The 23,484-nt window shown below is 45.7% G+C and overlaps 1 protein-coding gene across 1 annotated transcript in view; it reads left to right on the top strand.

Moving 5' to 3' along the window:
• Positions 1-23,484, top strand: part of NHLRC2 (NHL repeat containing 2) — a 1,194,979-nt gene that overhangs the window by 1,027,390 nt on the left and 144,105 nt on the right. Inside the window, exon 9 of the mRNA XM_069611865.1 lies at positions 6,039-6,230. Coding sequence (XP_069467966.1) covers positions 6,039-6,230 — 192 coding nt within the window. The remainder of the gene's footprint in view (positions 1-6,038; positions 6,231-23,484) is intronic.

Below are 23,484 nucleotides of genomic sequence, written 5' to 3' on the forward strand. Positions count from 1 at the left end.
ACTCAATGGAGGAAGACTAGTGAGAAATATGGTGTAAAGGAAATGGACTGGAACATAGGCACTACGTTGGAAAGGGTCGAACAATCGGATGATGGTTTAACATTGAACAGCCATAACATACCTCATCGGTTTCCCAACTGTTCTTTCCCTCTAGGGGACAACTCCTCTCTTCCTTTAAGTACGCCTCCCCTCCAAACCGCATTGATTCACTTCATCCAACATGCAGCTCACCCTCTGAGAATGCACTCCTCTTTCCTTCACCATTCTGAAGACTGTCCAACCTCTGACTTACTTCTTCCTCCTCTCCTCTGAATACTCCTCTCTCAGCTATACTCCTTCCTCCAGCTCCTACTCCCCATGCTACCAGATTGACCTGCCAGTTTTTTATCGCACAGTTTCTCCTCCCGTTGGGTATGGTATAAAGATATGTGGGTCATCTATGTATTGAGGCTTGGGCTGTTCGTTGATTGGGTGTTCGTTAGTGGTCAAATGGTTTGGATCAGACGTGCCTGAGGTTACATGAAGGCCTGCTACCATTTTGGTTTTAAGAAAGGCGATTTACATGTAAGGGGTTTCTTTTCTTCTCACTTAAACCATTGCTGGCATTGCTCACTGTAATCTGTGTCTGGAAAAATGCAAATATATACAAATGTATTCTTAAAGGATGTGGATGGAAAATATAATTGCAAGTGAATTAGATGCAAGTATTAAAGAGTGTGTTGATTTGGGAAAGACTACTCCTAATTACTTAAAATTAGGCCTAGTACAGCTGAAGAAGGAATCCATTTTAAGTGTATGCTGGCAGACTGAATGGAGAAACTGTTACCATGGCAACTAACCCTGTGTTTACTTTTGCATTTATAATCTGCTGCATGAACAAATTATTAAGAGACTTGCTTACAGGACAAATTCCTAAAGTTGGGTTAGGCTTCCGCAGAGAATGTTGACGACCGCACTCTGTGAGGGGTCAGAAATGAGAGGCGTTTTCTCAAAGTCGCCATTTTATTTAAATAATTAAGGGTGAGAAGAAAGCCTATCTTCTCCTAACCTAACACACCAAAGCTAGAGGAAAATAATCCAGTGTCGAAAATAACTGCTGTCCCTCACACTAATAGAAACATACAACAAAAGCATATAGGAACAACTTGGCATAACAACCTCTGTAAAATAACATGAAATTCCAATATCAAAAGTTATAAACATAAATCCTTGTTACCAGGGTTGGATCCCCTCCCCCTGGATCAATTCAGGGTGTTTGAACCATCCAATCAAGTTTAGGAAAGTTCTTTTCACTATCCAAATTCTACTTTGGGTAGAACAAACAGTTTCAATATGCCTTTCCCTTGGCAAAGTGACTTTCAGCTTCAAAAGCGGTTCTTCACTCTTGAAACTATTATATAAGTTATCTGTTTGGCGAAACCAAATGATTCTCTCTTCGTATGTCAATCAGCAATTCAGTACAAATGTCCTTTGCTCAAAAAAGAGTTCTTCACTCTTGAGCTAATTGTTAAAGTTTTCTGATTGACAAACCAAGTGATTCTCTTCATATGCCAAACCAACATTCAGCATAAATGTCTCTCTTCATGTATCCAGCCAACATTCACTATAAAAGGTCATTTGATTTAAAGGTTAACCACTTATCATATTTCTTCTTCATAAACAATACTTTTGTCAGGATGGTTATATAACAGCTCATCAAAGCACACCTGTGGAATTAGTTCTTCCTTGTCCACCACAACCTTCTACCACATTGCAGTACTTCTAATCGTATTCCTCCTGGTCCACCCGCCTGCCAGGACTAACCACAATGGGTCCCTTTCCTGGTATACTGTACTCTATGGTGAGGTTTGTTCCCAACTTTCTGTACTGAGATCTTGAGTGTGGAAAAATGGTATCAACAACTGCTTCTTAATTCAGTCTCTTGACTTTCACAATACTTGATTCACAACTTCCTCAACATGTATATCATACAAAAGGACAATGCTTAGCATATGGATCTCTTTGCCATAGGCAATGCAGGTTATACTTCTCTCCCCCTTGATCCATTCTACAAGGTGGGCCTTTCTCCTGCAGTCTTTTATCTCCTCTTACACGACCAATTGGTTGAGGGCAATGTAGTTTGCAACTTTCTTCCACAGGATAACTTGTTCTGGACTTTTATGTTCACATGATCTTGTTATCACTCTCCGCTTACTTTGACTTTGGAAGTGCTGGTTACAGTATCTTGCTAGCTATCCCTCTTTGGATAAGTTCTATCCCTTTTTAACTGTTGTCCCTCTTAGCTTTGGAAATGTGGGTCATAGTTATCTCTTATTCGACTTCTCCCGTTTGGGATATTACATTCTCCTTGCTTTATTACTGCCCCCTCTTGGCTTTGGCAATACTGGTTACCAGGATCTTTCATTCAACCTCTCACCCATATATGAAAGTCGCGTCCAACTTGCTTCAATTCAAAGGTTTGGTATTCAAAACATATATTATCGGGCCTTGCTCATTCAGCATTTTTCTCCTGGTTAAACAACAGGTCAGTGCTTTTTTGGCTTGTTTAACACAGCAATGCCACGTACTTCTGTGTCCATTGATCTGTATATGTTTCATACACTAGCTGTAGCCTGCTTTACAGATTTCGGTTACCCTGTTAGAATTACTGCATTATGTATGTTTTACATATAGACCCCACGTCGAAACTGGAAAATGGCATTCCCCAAATGGGTAATCGTGGACAAATCATTCCTCTCTGTGCCTCGGTTCTTATATCTGGCTCAAATGAGAGCACCTGGACACACGGGTGCTCTATGCATCTAAAAAATCTGAAGGTCGTTGGCCATCACTTTCTGTGATGTCACTTGGGGGCGGGGTAAAATTACATCACTTCCTGTGATGTCATCAGGGGGTCAAGGGTCGTTTGATGTCACTTCCACTACCCCTGGCATTTTGGTGAAATGACATCCCTGCGCTGTGTATGATCTGTACCTGTAACCCTTCGAATTTGAGACGTCCAGCCCTGCGCTGTGTATGATCTGTACCTGCAACCCATCTAATGTGACACTTCCAGCCCTGCGCTGTGTATGATCTGTATCTGTAACCCATCTAATTTGACACTTTCAGCCCTGCGCTGTGTATGATCTGTACCTGTAACCCATCTAATGTGACACTTCCAGCCTTGTGCTGTGTATGATTCCTATCCAACTTTAAGCACTGCGAGGAACATGTATGCACCAGCGCCTTGATGCCTGAGGGTTTAGTGCGCTTTACAAATGTAAAAAATAAATAATTACATTTGCACATAGTTTAAACATTATTTCATTACTCCCTTTCCATTCCTTTGCAGTTGTTTGGATGGGTTCCTTTGGACCACGTCTATAGGATAGCCACTTGAGCCATACATAACTGGAAATCCAGTACCTTGAAGGCGATTTATCAAGCTTCGAGTACTTTCAAATGTGGTTCTGCATGCTTAATTTGAGTTGATAAATTCATGTTATTGTTTTGGAAAAATGGAGGAGAGGTGGGCACTACTATTGGTTCTGTTTGTTTCAAAATCAATTGTTTCAATGTGTCTTTCTTCATACGCTGCGGCTTGTATGTGGATCTACCAGGTTAGAATAGCCTAATGACACTCGGGCTATGTGGAAAACCGGCCAAACGAAAAACGGAGTGGAATCCACCCCGTAAAACCCAGTGCTCCTACTTGTTCCACGTTAGGAGCTAAATTCGATCCTCTGTAAATTGCAAAAAAGTGTATTGCTTGTACTCATATTCAAATTATACTTTTTCTCAATGCTGTAAAATTCCAGTATTCAAAGGTGAAAGTTGTAAGGAGATCACGAACACTTCCTCTGAGTATTTTATAAATAGATTGTGTTTTAATCACACAAAGTTTCAGGCGAAAAAGAAATTCCTAAACTTAAAGTATAAGTTGCTGCCAATGCATTTCGGTGCCTAGCACCATCTTCAGGGCTAACTTAATCAAAATAAATATACATACAATTACATTACAATCATTAATCCACATTCAAGTTCATTTCAAATGTACATACCGCCATGTAAATGTATATTGAAGGGCGCGTCAATTCATACAGGTAGCTAAAAAAAAGGGGGGGAGCAAAATCCATTCATTAGTTTCCTGATTATTTGAAAAATCCGTTTTCAAAGCCGTACGTGACTTCTCAATATCTGTAATGGTGATTACCTTATCTTAATTTCGGACTTGGTCTCGCCTTGCAAATAAGCGTGTGTGTTGAGAAAACTCGCTGTTATGGTAAAGGAATGTAATGAGCCTCTCTGCAGTTACATCCAAGGAGTGTTTTTAGTGCAGCTACCGCACTCAGTTAACGTTGCTTACCTTTGCAATGCTTCTGATGCTGCTCCCCGTAAAACGGGTTGCGAATGCGCACGCCCGTGAGGATTTTGAGTTTTAAGGTTGTCATGGTGATCGCAGCGGCGTCCAGCGTCCAGGATTGGACGTGACGGGCGCGCCTCCAGTCCCACCCTCCCATGGAAATGTGCAGGCGGGACTGTTGATCACCAAGGTTAGCACACCTACCTTTGCCCAAAAGGATAGATCCTATGTGTTCTAGACATACCGTTCTCCTCTCGGGTGAAGGTTGCCTTAGGTTATTGAAAGTACAACCCATAGGTGGGTGTATTGCTGTAAAGTATTGTGGGAACAAGCAGAGGGTTGAGGTGTGTACTGAGACGCGTTATAGTACGTAACGTGCTGTGTGTAGGAAGAATGTCTATACCCAAGGGGGTGCAGAATACCATAGGTATTAGAAGCGGCAGCACAAAAGCCGATGTGTTGCTGCGCGGTTCTGGCAAAAAATAGAGCTGTGTTATGTCAGTTGGTGTATCCTGTAGCGGAACGTTACCTTCCTCATATGTATGTGTAGGAAAATCGAGATATCATTCTCCAAGATGATTGGTTACACAAGATATGTGGTGATCCTAACGTAAATCAGTCAATATACGACCAGGATGCCAAGTACTGACGGAGCAGGCAGTATAAGTTTGGGGATGACCCTTGGAGTCCGCTTTGAGTTCCCCAGTAATGAGTAAGGTTTCAACTGATGAAGAAGTCGCTTTTATGACCCTATGTGTGATTGGAAGAGTTTCCGTCACTACTTGCATCCCGGTCGTATATTGACTGATTTACGTTAGGATCACCACATTTCTCGCGTAAGGATCGGAAGTGGTTGTATATCCCACCCTCAATAGGAGAGAGGCTGGAGGATGTTTCGAGAACGAAGCAGAGACTGCAAGTGCCAGGGAGCTATCCAGAAATCTTGTGAACTGTAGGCGACCCTTGACCTGGTGGAGGAGCTCTTGAGGAAAGACTGTCTTGACACTTTTGAGTTTTTGTCCGAGTAGGATCTGTTTTGTGTTAATTAAAACTCTGCTTTATGTAGTATTGTGTTTGCACTATTTTGCGGATTCCACTCGACTATACATCAGTACATTTAAAGAATAATTCTGATACGACAAAAAGGGGGTGCATTTTCCTGGAGGAAGGCAAACTTCCTTTGAACCCTTCCACGTGCTACAGATGCTGGGAGGAATAATGTAAACATGCACGGGCCCCCTGAAGGAGCATGAAGTTATGAAGAGGGATGCTTGCATTCAAAGAAGGAGTAAGATACAGCTCTACCTAGCGCCTAATTGATGACGTACAGGTGCTGAGCCAGCTGCAAAAGAGGCAAAAAACATAATCCTGTGATTGACACTTTTGGAGTGTGTGTCCTCATGATAGTTATGTAGCCACATCTCGTGTTTATTTTCTAAAAATATTACCCTTACAAAACAATACATACAATTATAGCAGAAGGACTCACTGATTGTACAAGGATCACCCTAAGTGCATTGAACGGTTGTTCCATTGGAAAATATGCAGTGCTCAATATAGGACAGAGGGGCGGTATAGTCTTGAAACATGTCTGGCGATTGGTGGGATGCTCAGGTATACTGGATGGTCTCTGTCTTTTATCAAATGCTGTTTATTTGGAGTTGAATAATATGTACCTTGTTGTTTTGGGAATTAGGTTAAGGTGGTTGATCCAAAGACTAAGATCTGCGCTACCCTGGCGGGCACTGGAATCGCAGGCAACGCCACCGACACGTTTAACGAGCCTGGAGGCTTATGTGTTGGGCATCATGATGGCTTGCTGTATGTGGCAGACACCAACAATCACCAGATCAAAGTGCTGGACCTGGAAACCAAAACTGTCTCTGTTGTAAGTTACCACCCTGTTCATTTCCTTAACCTTCATGAAAGCAATGTTAGAGACCATTGGCATCAAGCAGAAATGTGCACTTTACTGAAATAAATAATTCAGCCTATTTTTAGGACCTACACACACATTAACCAGCATACATGCATGGAAAGTCATTCAAACTCTTACTGTTTGCACCTGATTCCCTCTGATTCAGTTGTGCTTCTTTTTGAAAACCTATGTCAGCTTCATGCAGATATATAGTTGTGAAGTTAAGTTTTTTTCTCACCATTGTTATTTTATTTGTGTCCTAAAAAGTGTAATTGTTTTTCCCACAGGATCACATCTAAAAGTTGAGTTTCTGGACATGTATATAATATTCGGTATCCAGTTAATATGTTCAAAAAAATTTCGAATGACAAATATGTCAAACATTTTACTGATTTTTTTTTTTGAATGTATTATTTTTTTATTTAAATGTTTTTTGTTGGTTTCGCGAGTAAAAAAAAAGGGTTGAAAAAAAAGGGGGGATGGCGGGAACCACCCCATTTCAAACAAACAATAACAAAAAAAAAGACATTCTGAATTATTTTTTTTCGGTAAACTTTTTTCGACATTTTGGCATTCGAAATAATGTCGTTGGAAATACTCACTATAAACCATAATATTCATATGGGCAATAACTCCTAGATCAGTCACCCAACTCAAATCTGTCCTTGCACATGCTATTGTTTGAATACCTTCTATATCGGACCGTGGAGAAAGAGCTCTGCACCACTATCTCCTTCCTGCACCACTATCTCCTTCCTGCACCACTATCTCCTCCCTGCACCACTATCTCCTCCCTGCACCACTATCTCCTCCCTGCACCACTATCTCCTTCCTGCACCACTATCTCCTTCCTGCACCACTATCTCCTCCCTGCACCACTATCTCCTTCCTGCACCACTATCTCCTTCCTGCACCACTATCTCCTCCCTGCACCACTATCTCCTCCCTGCACCACTATCTCCTCCCTGCACCACTATCTCCTTCCTGCACCACTATCTCCTTCCTGCACCACTATCTCCTTCCTGCACCACTATCTCCTCCCTGCACCACTATCTCCTCCCTGAGCGCCTCCCACAGCATCACCCGGGGGATCTTTTTATTTGAAGGAGCCAACCTTGGTCTCTGGCATTTCTTAGGACAGACCATGTCTCCTGATAATTTGTGGGAGGTGGCAAGTTCCAGGATGTGTTGCATCCTCCTGTGGCGCATATGTATGCACAGTTGATCAATATCTTCAACATTCCCAGGGTACCCACCAATTGAGGCCACTTAATAGAACCACCAACAAAATCCAAACAATCAAAGCGCCCACAGCTCCTTTAACAGCAAACACTCTCACCCCACCTGCAGCAATATTCCAGAACTCCGAGTTCATTTGTCTGATTTCCAAGGGGTACATGGTGCATTATTTTCCTGCTCTCGATGGGAATACTTACATTGCAGAGTATACTTGGAATATACTGGCACCATACTGAGCACTGCATATGCCGCCCCTCTCACCCGCTTCCCCTCCACTTTACATCCAGATGGCTAGATATCGTCACACGTGTGCCAACCAGATGACTTAGAATTTGAAACAGCGAGGTGGATGAAGGGGGGGTGCAGACAAGAACCTTCAGAAGGCATTCAGTGCCCTTCAGAGTTCATACCAGGCAGCCCATGGCAGTCCCTCTAGAGGTGCCTTTGCCTGGACCTCCCAAAATAAATTCACTTGTGTTACCTTGGTTCCATGTGTTAATATCCCCGCAAAAATATTGCGATACAAATATATCAGCATATTTTTGCGGTGATATTGAGCCATGGACCCTGCGGAGGACACCACTGCAACTCCCACATTATTTTTAAATGTGCGGGGGGAACCCCTTCAACTTCCGCTCCCACAAATTATCCCTCCCCTCAAAAGTATCACCTATGGCGAGACAAACGACCATATGTACAGGAATATTTTTGGTGGGGATAATATGTAGGGATACCGTTACCTTGTACATGATGCCAAAAGACAACCCCCATGAGGAGGTAATGTCGAATTAAGGCACAATGGCATTTTGGTTGAGAATACATTCAAATTTGTAGCTCTGTCAGCACACTATGGTACATTTTCAGTTTCAGTCTGAAAGGGCACCTGTATCCGCACGATTGGCTGCAGCTGTATTACAACATACAAAATATGTTTAGGCCCATGTCGCTTAACGGAACTTAGTCCCAGGTCTCAAGAGTTCTGCCCTGTCCCAGTGCTTGGTCAGACTCCGCTCAGTTTTCGGGGTTGTGTTTCCTGAGATGCCTGATGCTTGTTCCTTATGAGCGTTGGCCTTCTTGCACTGCAGTCATATGATCACATGGCCATTGGCCATTTATTGGTCCTCCTTGCGGTGGTCACTGTGTAGGGCACACATTGCTGTGACGAGCCTGTCACAGTCTTAGGCTTTCAGGGATACCTATCTGTTTAGGTTATTACTAAGCCCTCTGGCACGAGTCATCAGCAGGCAAGTGTTATTTTTCCCTGATGCTAAGCTATTGCTCCCACCCAGCCACCCTCGCTGTCTTTCTCTCAGGTCTTTAGGCGGTGGCTCTACCACTATTTGGGCCCAGTGTCATGGATCGCTGGAGCCTATTTCAGTGCTGGCGCAGAGGCCGGCTTTCCGGTACATGTTGGCACCATTCCGGCAGACGTGCACAGCCTGCTGTTTCCATGTCACTCCAGCGGCAATGCTGCTCCAAGGCCTTATCCGGATTCCCGCAGTGCACCTTAATAGCATAAGTCCTCGCTCCCTGGTGCTCTTTGCTTTTTTGTTCCCTTGCCTTGTTCTCTTGCTCTGTTCAGTTCTGGATCTTCCTGGTTCTTTGGACCATGGTTTCCCGTTCCTTGCTGTATCTGGTAACCTACCCTCCTCCAGTTCAATCTTCCTTATTCTGACTTTGTAGCCCTGTATTCCTGATCTTCGCTGTTTTGAATTGGACTGTTTCTTCCTGCTGCAACCCTGGGGGCTCCAGATTCATCTTCCTGTTTTTCCCCCCACCGACTTCACGTTGCTGTCTTTGGTAATCCCCTCTCTTGTTTATCCTTTAGAGAGAGCGGCTTCCTCAGACGGTAGACCACACTTCTCCAAAAGCAAGCACCCAGAGACACGGGTAAGACTAGCCCTTGAAACTCAGGTTGGCAAGCATGTGAAACTAGTCCTGTAGCTGCACCTTAGCTCAGGGCCCACTAGTTCCATCAAATCCCTCTGGTACCCCTTATATCTCTTGGCAAAAACATGTTTTCTGCTGGGGGTCTCTCGGCCTTCCCACTCCTCCTTTTAAACCCTCCCCGGCTTCCCACCTTCTACGGCCTCCTCTATTATCCTCCTTTGTTTCTCATCCAAACCCTCTGGAGTTATTCTCTCTCTTTCCTCCAGTTGTGTCTCCCCTGCCACGCCAATGTCTGCCTCTCAAATCTACCCCCTTCCTCCTCCTCCTCCTCCTTCTTGATCTTGCTCTCATCTGCTCTCTTCTCTCTACATCCTCCACCACCACCAACAGTTACCGCTCTCCTCCACTTTGTAGATCTTTCTCTCCTCCACTGACGATCTACGTCACTAAAATGTAGTCTCTTTCCTCCGGACACTTCTGCTTCCTAGCTTACCATCACTCTGACTGAAGGAACGGGGTCTCTATTACTCTTTTATTCTAAAGGTAATGGGGTGATTGAGGTCCCCCTGGTTTGTTGGCCCATTTCGTCCCAGCTTTCCCTGGCCCTGGTTGGCTCCAGGTCTGTGTCCATCTCCTTCTCCTGTGCAAACCTCCTCCCTCTTTCTTAAAATCAGTGGAGCCAAGCTTTTCCTCACATGCTGGTCCTTTTCCCACCCTTCCAAGGGAAAGCATGTGGTGTGTAAGAGGATTCAATTCAACACTACAGCTAAGTCAGCGCCTAGTTTATAGTACTGAATGAAAACCCTTATTGATATACCTTTATGTCCAGTTCATGCATTCTGGATGACTACCCCTATATAACACCCCTCTCTTGGAATCCCCCTGACCCCACTGAGCCAAGAAGTAGTTCTGGTTTGCAAATTAAAAGGTTTATTCGATAATTTAAACAATAGATATGTATATCACACTTTATAATAAATTAATAATTGAATATCACACTTAATCTGATATGATAAATATTAACAACAGATAATCTGGCACTAACGCGCTTCTCTATAATCAATAAGGAGTTGACATAAAATGGATAAGGTAGCACACAGGTGAATAGGAACAAAAGAAGAAGGTGGTACAGAATGCTTTATGTAAGCTCAGGTGGATGCAATATTCAATGAATGCAGTACAGAAAATACTCAATATGATTTCAACCAAACAATGTAATCACTTTTCTCTGGCTATTCACTCCCCCCCTCTTTATGCAATGCAAGGAAATGGGAGGAAGGCACACAGTTCTCAGAAATGCAATCAACGTAATTCAGTTCAATCCCCAGCAAGCTTAGACAACAGAAGTTTAAAACACAGGCAAAATGCTTTGATATGTGCTGGCAATTCAGTGAAAAGTATGCTAAAATGCTTTTGATTCCCTCTAGAGGTTCAGGGTGAGTGGTATCTAGTTAACATTAGCTCAGGCTCACTCTTGCAATGATTCAGGGATAGTTTTTATGAGGCAAACGATTTTCTGGCAAATGGAAGGCAAGCAGCAGCTGATTTTACACGTGGAGAAATTTGCAAATCGCGGTAGAATTCGCGGATGCGTGTTCCGCGATTGCGGTAAAACTATAGGGGGTAGGAATGCGGTTCTAGGTTCGTAGGAAAGCCACGATTCTAAGCTTTCAGATGAAAGTTATTGCAAGTCTCTAAGACAAACGGTCGCGGAGATATGAGCGATTGTGTGAAGGTCGTTTTTCAGATTTTAAATTTTAAAAGCTCAAAATGACAAGTGACAGATTTTGCAGCTAGAATGACAGGTGACAGATTTGGAGCTATCAGGCAGTTCTACTTAGGTTAAATAGATTGAATTAGATGAATTTAAACTAAGAGCTTTGGTTTGGTACAGTTTGGCGGTACTCACAAGAGATTTTAAACAGGAAGGCGGCTTTGTCACGATCTGGTCAACAGGTCTGGACTTCGGACGGTCTCTGGGCACAGCGTCTGGTCTCTGGAACTGCACACAGCATCGGGGTCAGCACTCTGGATGCAATGGCCTGGTCTCTGCTAGGCACCGGTTCTCTGGGTCGGGTCCTGCCTTCTCTTTGGATATTTCTGTCACCGAGTTCTTGCAAAAGTTCTTGGCAAAATTCAGACGGCGTCAGCCGGCTGTCTGAAGAGTTCAGTTGCAAAAAGATTTTTAGGCCTGCTGACAAATACTCTTGCTGGCAGTGACCTTTTTGGTTAAGGTTCTGAAGTCTCTGTTTATCTTGGAGTCTAAGTGTTGGCTCTTTGAAGTTTGATGGAGGTAAGTATGGATTTTTCCGGCAGAGCTTCCAGCGGCAGATGGAATTGAAGGTCTCTACCTAAGTTTCAGTGGTCCATTTATATGTTCTGCAAGTGGGTGTGTGTGTTGGTCATAACTAAACTTGCCCCTCTCACTTGTCATTGGTCCAGCTTTCATTCCTCACTTGATTGGGGAAGGAACTGTGAGTCAGAGTGATGTCATTTTATGGCTTGCAGATAGGACACTCCCCTGTCAGATTGCACATATTCTATATTTGATAACAAAAGACATATTTCACAGTTACACAGTTGTTTGAAATTACATATACATGGTGTGGCTGAATTTAGCCATGTCTCTGTCCAAATCTGCTGTTTCTAAGAGCTTGCATTCAGAAATGGCAGATAATTGACTTTTTAACTGATTTTTCAATTTCTGACATTGACCCAACTTTACATACATGTGCGCAGGGAGTATGGACATTAACTGATGAAGTTTCAAATTTTTAACATGCATACATTTAGAGTAATATCCACTTTTCCGCTAACACCCCCCTGAACATCCCACCGGTTCTAAAAACCTCTTAAACTGTGGGCAGAAAAATCACAAGAATTATGGTATCATTTATAAAATTTTCACATGTCCGCACCATGAGTTATTCATCTTTTTCTAAACAATATTCTGGCTACAAAGGGGTGTGGTTTCCCAGGTCACATGGTGGAAATACTGGTTTATCCAGTTCTGCCAAGCCAGCTTGCTCTCACAGGCAGTGCCCCTCCCAGCTTCTGCCAAGAGGAAGCTACATTTTACGACCGCTGTAATAAAACCTTTGCCTGAGTCAAGACAGGCTTTGTTCAGAGCTCCTGTATTCTGTAGGGGGCTCCCCTTAATTCAATTATCAGAGAGATGGCATATCCTTAGTGTGGCCAGCAAAAGGCAGATAGGCCTGGGAACACAGTTGTGACTCAAGTTTCACTCCTGATGGGGGTAGTTGCCAGGCAGAATCAAGTTCCTTAAGCCAGACTTTCAGCTAACTGTCATGTTTTTTGTTGCTTTTTAAATTAACTTGCAATTTTACACATGCAGCTAGAATGCTGATTCTAAGTGCAAAACTATGACATTTCAACAGTTACAAAGGCATGTGACACCAAACATAGGTCACTCATTTAATCTAAACATTTTCGATTTTAGTGTCTTTAAATCCAGTGCAACTTAAACTGCTGACTCCATAGCAGTTTTGTTATAAGCATTGTTTTGGGCTCTTCATTTCCCAGATTTTGTAAGCACACAAAACTTCATTCTGCCAAATGTCTGCTGGTGTTCAGTGAATATTTTGCACATGTTGCAATGTTTGAAAATAGGCATTTTGAGCCTGCCTTCAGAGAAACACAGGGTGGTTTTAAAACGCCGGCTTTTGGATAGTGGTGAGTACTGGTACTGCACCCATTTTTGGGATTTAAGAAATGAATTCCCCACAATTCTAGGTTGCATTTGGCAATCAGCATTGCCATTCCCAATGGTTTCAGACTACTGTGCGGGTAGTCCAATGTTGGTTTTAAAGCGCTTTGAAGCTAACCGGCGCTACTGTTTTTCCTTTGGCAACCCATTTCCCTCATGGCAACCCGGCCTTTCATTCTCGCACTGGTGGGTGGCAAGTGAGGCAACCATTTTGGTGTGCGCACAAACGCGCAGCTTTCCTGGATTTCGGCGCACATGTGGGTTTTCGCCATCTTGAATTTTCTAAGCCCACAGCACCAAATGTTGTGGCATGATAGCTTAAACGTGGGTCAGGACACCCAACAAGCCCCCCCACGCGACTGCACTTTGAATTTGAGTCGATGGGGAGTCGCGTGCCCAAGGGTTTTGACCCACGCACCGGTCTGTCCGCATAATCTTCTTCCTACTCTGTAGATGGCACAGTTCAGCATCTTCTTCTCCATCCGGTACTGATCGATCGGTCCTCCTCGCCGGTCCTGATGGGAATATTGGGCGGTCCACTGGGCCCATTGGATCTTCGTTCCCGGTCTCCGGATCGTCCTCCTTGGCCCGTCTTCAGGTTTTCTTTCTCCTAGGACGACAAAGGAAGAGCGGCAATACCTACTCATAGACGTTTTTCCACCACTGTTGAGATGGTGGGACAGCATATGCATTTCATCATGACGAAACATTACATTCTTATTTTGATAAAAAACAGTATAACTAAGAGACAGTTTCATGCAAATCACAATATTTTAGAGACTAGATGTGGTATGTTTTATGATTGGAACAGAATTAGTCTGAGACAGTACCCGCTAGGATTCCAGAGGATTCCTCCAGTTGTTGCAGAGTGTGCCTGGGATGGCAACATTTCAACTGGTTTATGTGGACCCACTTGTCTTCCCCCGCTGCCAAAGGACCTTTGGGGATGTGGATTTTGTAGGCCACAGGGGAGATCTTGTCGATGATCTCCAAGGGTCCTTTCCATGTAGGCAAAAATTTGCGCTGCTTGGCCTGGTTCCTTTGGAAGTTGTATAGATAGACCCGGTCTCCCACCTGATATTCCTTCCTGGAAGTTTTCAGATCATAATGGGTCTTCATGCTATCAGCTGATCTTTCTAGATTCCGCTGAGCATAAGCAAAAGCATGTTGGAGGTGTTTCCTTAAATTCTCCACATACTCATGAGTAGTGGAGGCATTTATCAGTGTCTGCTCTTGGGTCCTATAGAGCAAATGCTGAGGAAGCACCATCTTGCGCCCAGTCATCAACTCAAATGGTGACATTTTGATTGCAGATGAAGGGATAGATCTGATGGCCATTAGGACCAGAGGTAATTGGATATCCCAACTTGGCCCAGAATCTGCCACAAACTTCTTTAATATGCTCACAATTGTCCGGTTATATCTCTCTACTGCCCCAGAAGAAGCTGGTCTATAAGCAATATGCAGCTTTCTCTTGACCCCCAGTATCTCCCACATCTTTGTCATTACTTCACTGGTGAAGTGGCTACCTCTGTCTGACTCAATCCTTTGAGGTAGACCAAAACGGGAAAAGATGTGGTTGATCATCAAGGCAGCTGCCGTTTCTGCCTTGCAGTTTGGGGCTGGGAGACATTCCACCCACTTGGTAAACAAGCATGTCACAGTCAACATGTACTTATTCCCCCTAGCCGAGCGAATCACAGGGCCTACAAAGTCGATTTGTAAATCTGACCATGGCAGTGTCATCCCCCGCTTTTGTAAAGGCGCCCGGTGTGTGAGGGATGTCGGCTGAAATTGTGCACACACAAGACAACCCTTCAAATATTGGTTGAGGTCCTGGCCCATGTGTGGCCAGTATGCAACCTCTCTTAAGATTTCCAGTGTTGTGTGAAACCCCCTATGACCGGCGGTGGCCGCATCATGGGCGTGACTTAACATCAGGCTTCGGAATGAGGTAGGAACCACCCACTGATCGTGGCCAGCTTTGGATTTCCTTACCAACAAACCGTCTTGGATCCGGAACATTTTTGGACATTTCATCAACACTCTTAGGTCCTCTTTCCCAATGTAATCGGTATCCGTCAGGGGAAAGTTCTCAGGGTCCTCAAGGTGCTGGTAAAATTTACCAATAATTGGATCCCCCTTCTGAGCGGTAATCAAATCAGCATCAGGGGTCTCCTTACTCCATTGTACAATTGAAAGGTCGTTGTGAGCATTTGTCTGGGACCTAGTGATGGCAGTGACCTGGATTTCCCCCAACAGGGACTCAATCTCAATTAGATCCCCTTGGATGGCCCCGGTTTTGGCCAGCTGATCAGCTAAGTCATTTCCAGTTTTGTCTGGTCCCTCTACTTTGGAATGACCCTTGATCTTTTTCCAATAGATGGTCATCCCATTCGATGTGACCAGATCATCAATGTTTTGGATCAACTTCCCATGTTTCAAGGGTTTGTTGTTAGCACATAACATGCCTCTGGTTTTCCAATTAACCAGGTGCTCCACGAACCCGTTCCGTACATAATCCGAATCTGTGATTATGACCAGTTCGTGGAGTTGATGCTGGACAGCAGTGAGGATGGCCTGATGCACAGCCATCAATTCTGCCACCTGACTACTTCGGGGACCAATTTTGTATCCAGCGGAGGGTTCTGGGGACTCATTCACCCATGCATTCCCTACGCCAGCCACCAGTTCTTTCTCCCCGTTGTTGTCAACATGGTAAGAGCATCCATCCACATACACAGTGGGCATTCCCTCACACTTGTCTTCTTCAAAGACTTTGTGGGAGGAATTAAGGTATGCCTCCATGTTGTCCTTTATTTTTAGACTTTCGTCCTCGAGACAGTTTTCTCTGGCACAATCATGCAAGTCAGCCAGACCTTGCGCGAGGGGACTCTTCTTGTTTTGGCCATATCTGACCTCCACAGGAAAGCCTTGCATTGACAGAATCCAGGAAGTAATTCGGGAATTACTCACATTTCCGGCCCGGATTCGGTCACTTTGGAGATATTGCAGAGGCTGGTGTGGAGTCTCCACTATGATGTGTTCCCCCTGGATAAACGGGCGGTAATTCTTCAATGCCCACACCGTTGCCAGGAGTGCCTTCTCACAATCGTTGAATTTTTCCTCCACAGAGGATAAAGTTTTGCTCGCATAGGAGATTACTTTATTGACCTTGTCATGCTTTTGGTATAATACTGCCGTCAAGCACGTATTAGAGAACTCCGTCTCCAGGAAGAACTCCTTGTTTCTGACAGGGTAAGCTAGGCAAGGCGCTTGTGAGAGGCTTCTTTTGAGTTGTTTTACCGCCTCGGCTTGTTCTGGACCCCATTCCCACTTGACCCCCCCCTTCAGGAGATGAATCAGGGGTCTGGTGATCTCTGCGTAGCCCTCAATGAACTTTCTGCTGTAATTAGTCAGTCCAAGGAGGCTCCTTAGTTCCCGCAGAGTTGTGGGGTCTTTCAGTTTCTGAAGTGCTTCCACTTTCTTTTCCTGGGGACAGAGACCCTGAGCAGTAATCTCATGCCCCAAGAAATTAACACAGGTTCTACACCACTGTGCTTTCTGAAAGGAATGTTTTGCTCCGGCGGCCCGCAACTGTGTCAGAACATAACGGATCTCCGCTATATGTTCCTCCACAGATGAACTTTTGATGAGGACATCATCTACATAAGCCAGGTTATCCCTCGCACCCAGGTCGGGCATGGCCTTATGTAGGAAAATGTTGAACTCATTGCCGGAGTTGAGGTATCCGAAGGGAGTCTGGGTCCATGTATATTGCTGGCCCCCAAAGGTAAAAGCCAGTTTGTATTGGTCCTCCCTGCTGACAGGCACGGTCCAGTATCCATTGGTCAGGTCTATTGCAGTGAATACCTGTGACCCCTGAATCTGGGCCAGCCCTTGGTCAATGTAGGGCAGAGGCCATCGGGAAGTATGGACCCGTTTGTTGAGCTCCCTGAGGTCGGCGCAGAGTCTCCACTGGCCGTTTGGCTTCAATATTCCCAGCACCGGATTATTGAAGGTGCTGTGGACTGGACGGATTATTCCCCGGGACTCAAGGTTCTTAATTATTTCAGTAAGGGACTCCATTGATGCGAGAGGCAAGCGATATTGCTTCACAAACACAGGAGTCATGCCAGGGTCCGTGGGGATTGTTGTTGTGTGGATGTCGGTGCGACCACAGTCATATGAGTCTACCGCAAAGAGATCTTGGAAATCCAAGAAAACTTGTTTCAACTTTTGCTTTTGTTCCAGAGTCACACAGGCATCAGCTAGGTTGACTCTCTCTTCCACCATCTGCCTGAAGCCTGGAAAGACTTCTGGTTTGGCTATCTCCGCGGCCTCCTCCAGCTGGGTGGAGAAGTCCCTGGTCAGAGTGCTGATTTGGACCGGAGGCTTCAGGTGGGAAAGGCAGCCCTCATGGACCTGGAAAATCACCTCCTCCCTCCTGAAGTCACACGTCACATCTTCCTTACCGTAGGGGCAAGAAGTGTACACCAGGAAGTTCCCCCCATGCCGGGTAAAAATCCTGTCTGGTGTTGTATGGTCCTCACTGTCACTGTCAAAACAGTCCTTGGGGATTGGTCCTAACAGTTCATTACCTAAATCAATGGAAAAATGTCGGTCATCAACCGCCATTCCAACAATGGTGCCTGCGGCTAGAGTAATACTCTTTAAGTCGCTGTTATCCACCTCTATTGGAATGGTGTCATGTTCTATGTTGACTAATGGAGTTGGGTTTACCCCCAACCCTTGCTGTCGGAGAGAAGCATTTAGATGTATGTAAGCATCAGGGTTTTTCAACTCTTGTCCCCTTTTAACTTTCACTTCCAGGGAGAATTGTCGGGTCCTTTCTGGGATGGTGACTTCCTCTTTAATCTGAATTTCAACTGCATAAGGTAGCAATTGAGCTGACCTAAATGCTTTTTCTGGATCATCAAAGCCCATGGGATTATCCGCTAATCGGGACCAAGCTCTGAAGTTTATTAGGTCCAAACTAATGGCAAAGCGATTGAGAATGTCACTGCCTAAGTAAAAGGCGGCAGGGACGTCTCGCACGACCCAACAATTGTGGACTATGCTCTTGTTGCCAATGGAGATTTTGAGCATACACCTGCTTGGCAGGAGATGTTTGGAATTAGGCGCTTCCAGGTCCATTTCCCATTTGTCTATCAGTTTGAAGGTGGGAATGGCTGGATCTTTTGGGAGTTGGCGAAACATGGCTTCGCTGATGAAGCTCTTACCGTTGCTCACACACACTCGAGCGAGAACAGAGTCCTTCCCATCATTTAACTGAACAGGGATGAACAACTGCTCTCCAATTTGCTGAATATCAGCCAGGCTCTGAGCTGATTTCACATCTTTCTGGACTATAGGAGTGGGAGTTTCTGATTGTGGATTAGTATAGAATTTCAGAGTGTTTCCTTCCAGCGTGGAATACCACCTTAAACTGGAAGGAAGGTTGATTTTCAGAAATAGAGAGGACCCCCCATCACCAGTCTGTTGTCCTACTGCTATTACTGTCACGTCTGGAATCTGGTTGTTCTGGAAGTGAAATTCTACTTGGTCAGATTTTTGTTCAACCATGTGGCAGGTGCCGTTTAAACTAACATGGTTGACACTCTGTTTTAATTTTATTGGTCGGCTAGTCTGGGTCCAGAGGACCTTGTTTACGCAATCTATTAGGGGTGACAACCTTCTCAGGAGGTCATTCCCTAGTAAACAAGGGGTGCCCTCTGGGGTCACAACTATGACTGGGTGTTTCACCTTGTGTCGCCCGATCTTAATGTCCAAGTCTGCAGTCCCCTCAACGGGAATTTCCTTCCCGTCAAAGTTCTGCAGTTGTCCAGGAAGAGAGGTGAGAGGAATTCGGTAATTCTCTCCCCTTCCTGCATTCAGTTCGTCAAAGGCCCTTCTGGACAGAAGGGTAGCTTGAGATCCAGTGTCCACCAGTGCCAAAATTGTACCCTGCCCCTGTACTTGTACCGGGGCATAGTATCTTCCCTCCTTCTCCTCAAGGGGGCACAGATAATGCACATTTTTGGACAACTGGTGGGCTAGCTTTCTGGTTTTGGACATTGCGAGAGAAGAATTTTGGGCCGAATTCTGTGGAGAGCCTTGGGAATCTGAAAGAAAAAGTTGGCAACTGGAGATCAGAGCCATTGTGGGTTCCCCTGGTTCCGGTTCTGGGCCGCCCCCCCCTTTTTGGAGGCAGTCACCAGGATGGGTTTGAACCAGGGGGTTTCCTTGCTGTTGGTTCTGGGATGAGATGGTGGGCGGCGGTAGCTCAGTCTCCACATCTCCCCAGTCTGGATTTGCATCCCTAGGAACCCATTTTTCTTTGGGAGGAGTTCCCCCCTCTCTGAAGGAGAAGATCCTTTTCCCAGGATCCTCTGAGGATCCCTCTCCCTCAAATTGGAAGATCTGTACTTCCTCCTCAAACTGAGTCTGTTTGGGTCTTTTGTTTCTCCTACCCCCCCTCTGCTCCTTAGGAGGCAGACTTTCGGGGGCAAGAGATTTTGTTTCCGGTTCCTGGGTTTCCAGGGGCTGTTTACAAGTGAGGAAGGAAGCTTCCTCCAAGGCTTTACACCCCCCTTCCCTTTGTGCCTCCTCCCTGGGAACCGGTGAGTTATCGGGGTGCTGCCCCCGTCATTGTTCTGGAGCACCAGGTCCAGAGTTGGGTGCGTTCTGCGCCGGCACGCCCATCTGAGGGTTCTGCTGAGCCCTCAGTATGTGACCCACATCCCGCGCCATGTTTTGAACCTGGCGCTCTAACTGGGAAACCCGCTCAGGCTGATACGGGGCCCTGTTTTCTCCCCTGGGCTGATCCCGGGAAGGGTAGCTGTCCCTCCTCTGGTAATACCCCAGGTTGGGAAGATTTTGGTACCCCTCCACCCTTGGCCTCCCCTCTCCCGGATTCAGTGGTCTGGGCTCAGGGAATTGGGGAAAGAAGGATGGATGGTTTTGGGGCTGAAAGTCGGGTGGATATCTGGGGAAAAAGTTCTGCCCAGAATTTGGAGAATTTCTGCCCTCCTGTGGGAAGTTTGGAGGGAAGTTCCCTGGGTTCGGTGCTCGGTTGGATCCCCCCCCTTGGGCTGGGGGAGTCCACACATAACCCAGGATTGGACTGTTACCTTTGTAGCGAGGACTTACATAGTCAGGCGAGCGACGGACCCCATTGGGGGGGCTACCTCTTTCACTCCCTGCCTGTGACTGGCCCGAAGACCTTCTGGGCCTAGCATTATTAGGTGCAGGTAGGTTTTTAGGCCCCCCCATCTCCAAATCAAAAACGGGGGTGACCTTTACCTCTGCCACCTTGGCAGCAGCAGGGGTGCTGTTGGCTTTGGGGTTTTTCTGGGCATTACTTTTGCTATCTACCGGTTTCTGCACCTCATAGATCCGGGTAGCCTGTTCAATGACCCAGTCTAAAGATCTTTTCTCGTGAAAATCCCTCACGAGCTGGGTCATGATATATTTGGGCAAGGCATGGAAAAACGTATTAATAAATTCTCTGCTATCCGTGCGCACCCTTCTTGTGGTCTGTGCAAAAGCACGCTTTAACTCCTGCACAAATTCTTGTGGGGCCTGATCCTCCCCACATTGCAAATTGTAGGCTGCCTTGCGAGCCTCTTGAGGATTTCTGTGAACAGAAAAATGTTTCAAGATGGCCGCCTTATAGGTGGACCATCTTAAATGATTTTGGTCCTCCAGCCCCGCAAAGAAACTGGAGTATTCCGGGGAGAAGGTCCACTTTACATATTGAATACAGCTTTGGCTGTCCTTCAAATGGAAAGTCTCCATCATTTGCTCAAACAGCTCTAAGTGCTCCCAAACAGAATACTTAGCGTTCTTATGGTAAGGCGTGATGACGCTCCTGATTGCCTTAATCTGTTTTAAGGGGTCCTTTAGCAAGGCCCTTTTTGCCTTATTGGCCTTTTTAGTTCGGGTAACCCTTGTCCATTCGTCCTCGGACTCAGAGGCACTGCTCCCAGAGGTTCCCGTCTGTTCTTCCAGGTTTTCCCGGATTCTGCGAGCCTGGGAATGGCTGGCAGAATGTGGGGACCTGGTCTCCTGTGTCCTGCGCAGTTCAGGGGAGTCTTCAGATTCCTCCTTGCTGCCAGGATTTGATGGGTACCCCCTCCACTGACCTAACTGGGCAGAGGTTTTCAGGATGCCTTTAATGGGCCTACTCTCCTGGGGTTCCCCACTGAACTGTACTGTACTTGGGTGCCCATACCCGGATGCCCACCCCTCCATTCCTGGGTGGTACTGGCCTATGAGCCCCATGCTTCTGGCTGGATAGTAATCTGCCATCCCTGTGGTCCTGTGCTCACGTGCGCCAGGGGACATGAGGGTGGCAGAGTCCAGGGACTGAGAGGTATGAGGGCCTCTGGTACTAGGGCTCCTGAGGTTATGCTCCGGAGTTTCCATTTCCCAGCGAACCTCATCTCTATCCACCCCTGCTCCCTGTTGCAATGCAAGAGCCTGCATTTGTGCCTTCAGTTCCTCAGTTAAGGCCTTACTGAACTCTATCAGTCTCTCCTGCATCGCTACCTGTTGCTGGAGCCTCTCATTGTGCTGGCAGAGAGCCTCATTTTCCCTCTGTGCTTCCTGGTTGGTCCTGGAGAACTGGGCCAGTCTTTGCTGCAGGAGGTTTACCTCCTGAGCTGTGTCCCTATTGGCCTGCTCCTTTCTTGCCAGAGCATCCTCCACCCTCCTGGTGTGCTCTAACAGGTTCTGGTGTTCTTTTTGGAGGTCACCCAGTCCCTGGTGGGCCAGGTGATTTTCTTCCATTTTTCTTTTTAAATGGCAGACTTCCTGGCCTAAGGCGTCTCTTTCCTGACTAAGAGCCTGCATTTGTGCCGCCAGGTCGTCCCTTTGCCGTTGAAAGGCACCAGCTTTTTGGCGCTCCTCATCAAACTCTGCCTGGGTATCCAGGTCTTTCAGAATCAGTTTATTGCTCTCCTCTTTCTCTCTATCTAGCTGGCTTTGCAGGGTGACTACCTGCTCCGCGCATGCCCTGTTGAAATTGATCTGTTGCTCCAACTTTTTCTGGTTCTGCAGTAAGGAGTCCAAACTGTCTTGGTGCTCCTTCTGCAGGGCCAGAAATCTGGTATCCTGGTCTGTCTTTTCCTGTTGTAGGATGCCCATATCCTCTTTTATTTTAATGATGTACTGCCTACTATCATCTTCTGATTCCTGGCTCCTCTGCAGCCTCTGCTCAGAAGAGACCAGGTCAGATTGGACCTTCTCTAACGCCATCTGTTGCCTATTTGCCAGATTTTGGCTTTCAGCACATCTATCCTGCATGTCTCCCATATATAGGTACAGGTATGCCGCTATCCTAACAATCTTGTTGTGTTCCTCTTTGGCCTTAGGAGCCATATATAGTTCACTCAGGGCCACATGTAATGGACCCTGATCTCTCCATAAGTCTGACCCTGTTTCAGTGACCTGTCGCGTGATGGCCTGCAACCAGGCATCCTGGCCCTGCTCAGCCCATTCACCTCTCACAAATAACTTATGTAAGAAGTGCTCTCTGGCTATTTTCATGTCTACTAAGGTCGTCATTCTAGAGATTGGTCTCTGTCCTGACTTACAGAAGTTTGTATTTTATTCTTGCAAAACAGACCGTTTCCTAGAGCGTTCCTTTGAGGAGTGCTTTACAGCGTAACACAGCGTGGTGATCCGACCGGATATGTGTATCTGGTCAGCTGGCACGCTGTATTAATCTGCACAAATGGTAAATCTAACCCAACGTCTCGGCTCGAGCCCCCAATTTGTAAGAGGATTCAATTCAACACTACAGCTAAGTCAGCGCCTAGTTTATAGTACTGAATGAAAACCCTTATTGATATACCTTTATGTCCAGTTCATGCGTTCTGGATGACTACCCCTATATAACACCCCTCTCTTGGAATCCCCCCTGACCCCACTGAGCCAAGAAGTAGTTCTGGTTTGCAAATTAAAAGGTTTATTCGATAATTTAAACAATAGATATGTATATCACACTTTATAATAAATTAATAATTGAATATCACACTTAATCTGATATGATAAATATTAACAACAGATAATCTGGCACTAACGCGCTTCTCTATAATCAATAAGGAGTTGACATAAAATGGATAAGGTAGCACACAGGTGAATAGGAACAAAAGAAGAAGGTGGTACAGAATGCTTTATGTAAGCTCAGGTGGATGCAATATTCAATGAATGCAGTACAGAAAATACTCAATATGATTTCAACCAAACAATGTAATCACTTTTCTCTGGCTATTCACTCCCCCCCTCTTTATGCAATGCAAGGAAATGGGAGGAAGGCACACAGTTCTCAGAAATGCAATCAACGTAATTCAGTTCAATCCC

This window comes from Ambystoma mexicanum, chromosome 8, assembly GCF_040938575.1.
Source record: "Ambystoma mexicanum isolate Mex_15411 chromosome 8, UKY_AmexF1_1, whole genome shotgun sequence".
Taxonomy (NCBI): Eukaryota; Metazoa; Chordata; class Amphibia; order Caudata; family Ambystomatidae; genus Ambystoma; species Ambystoma mexicanum.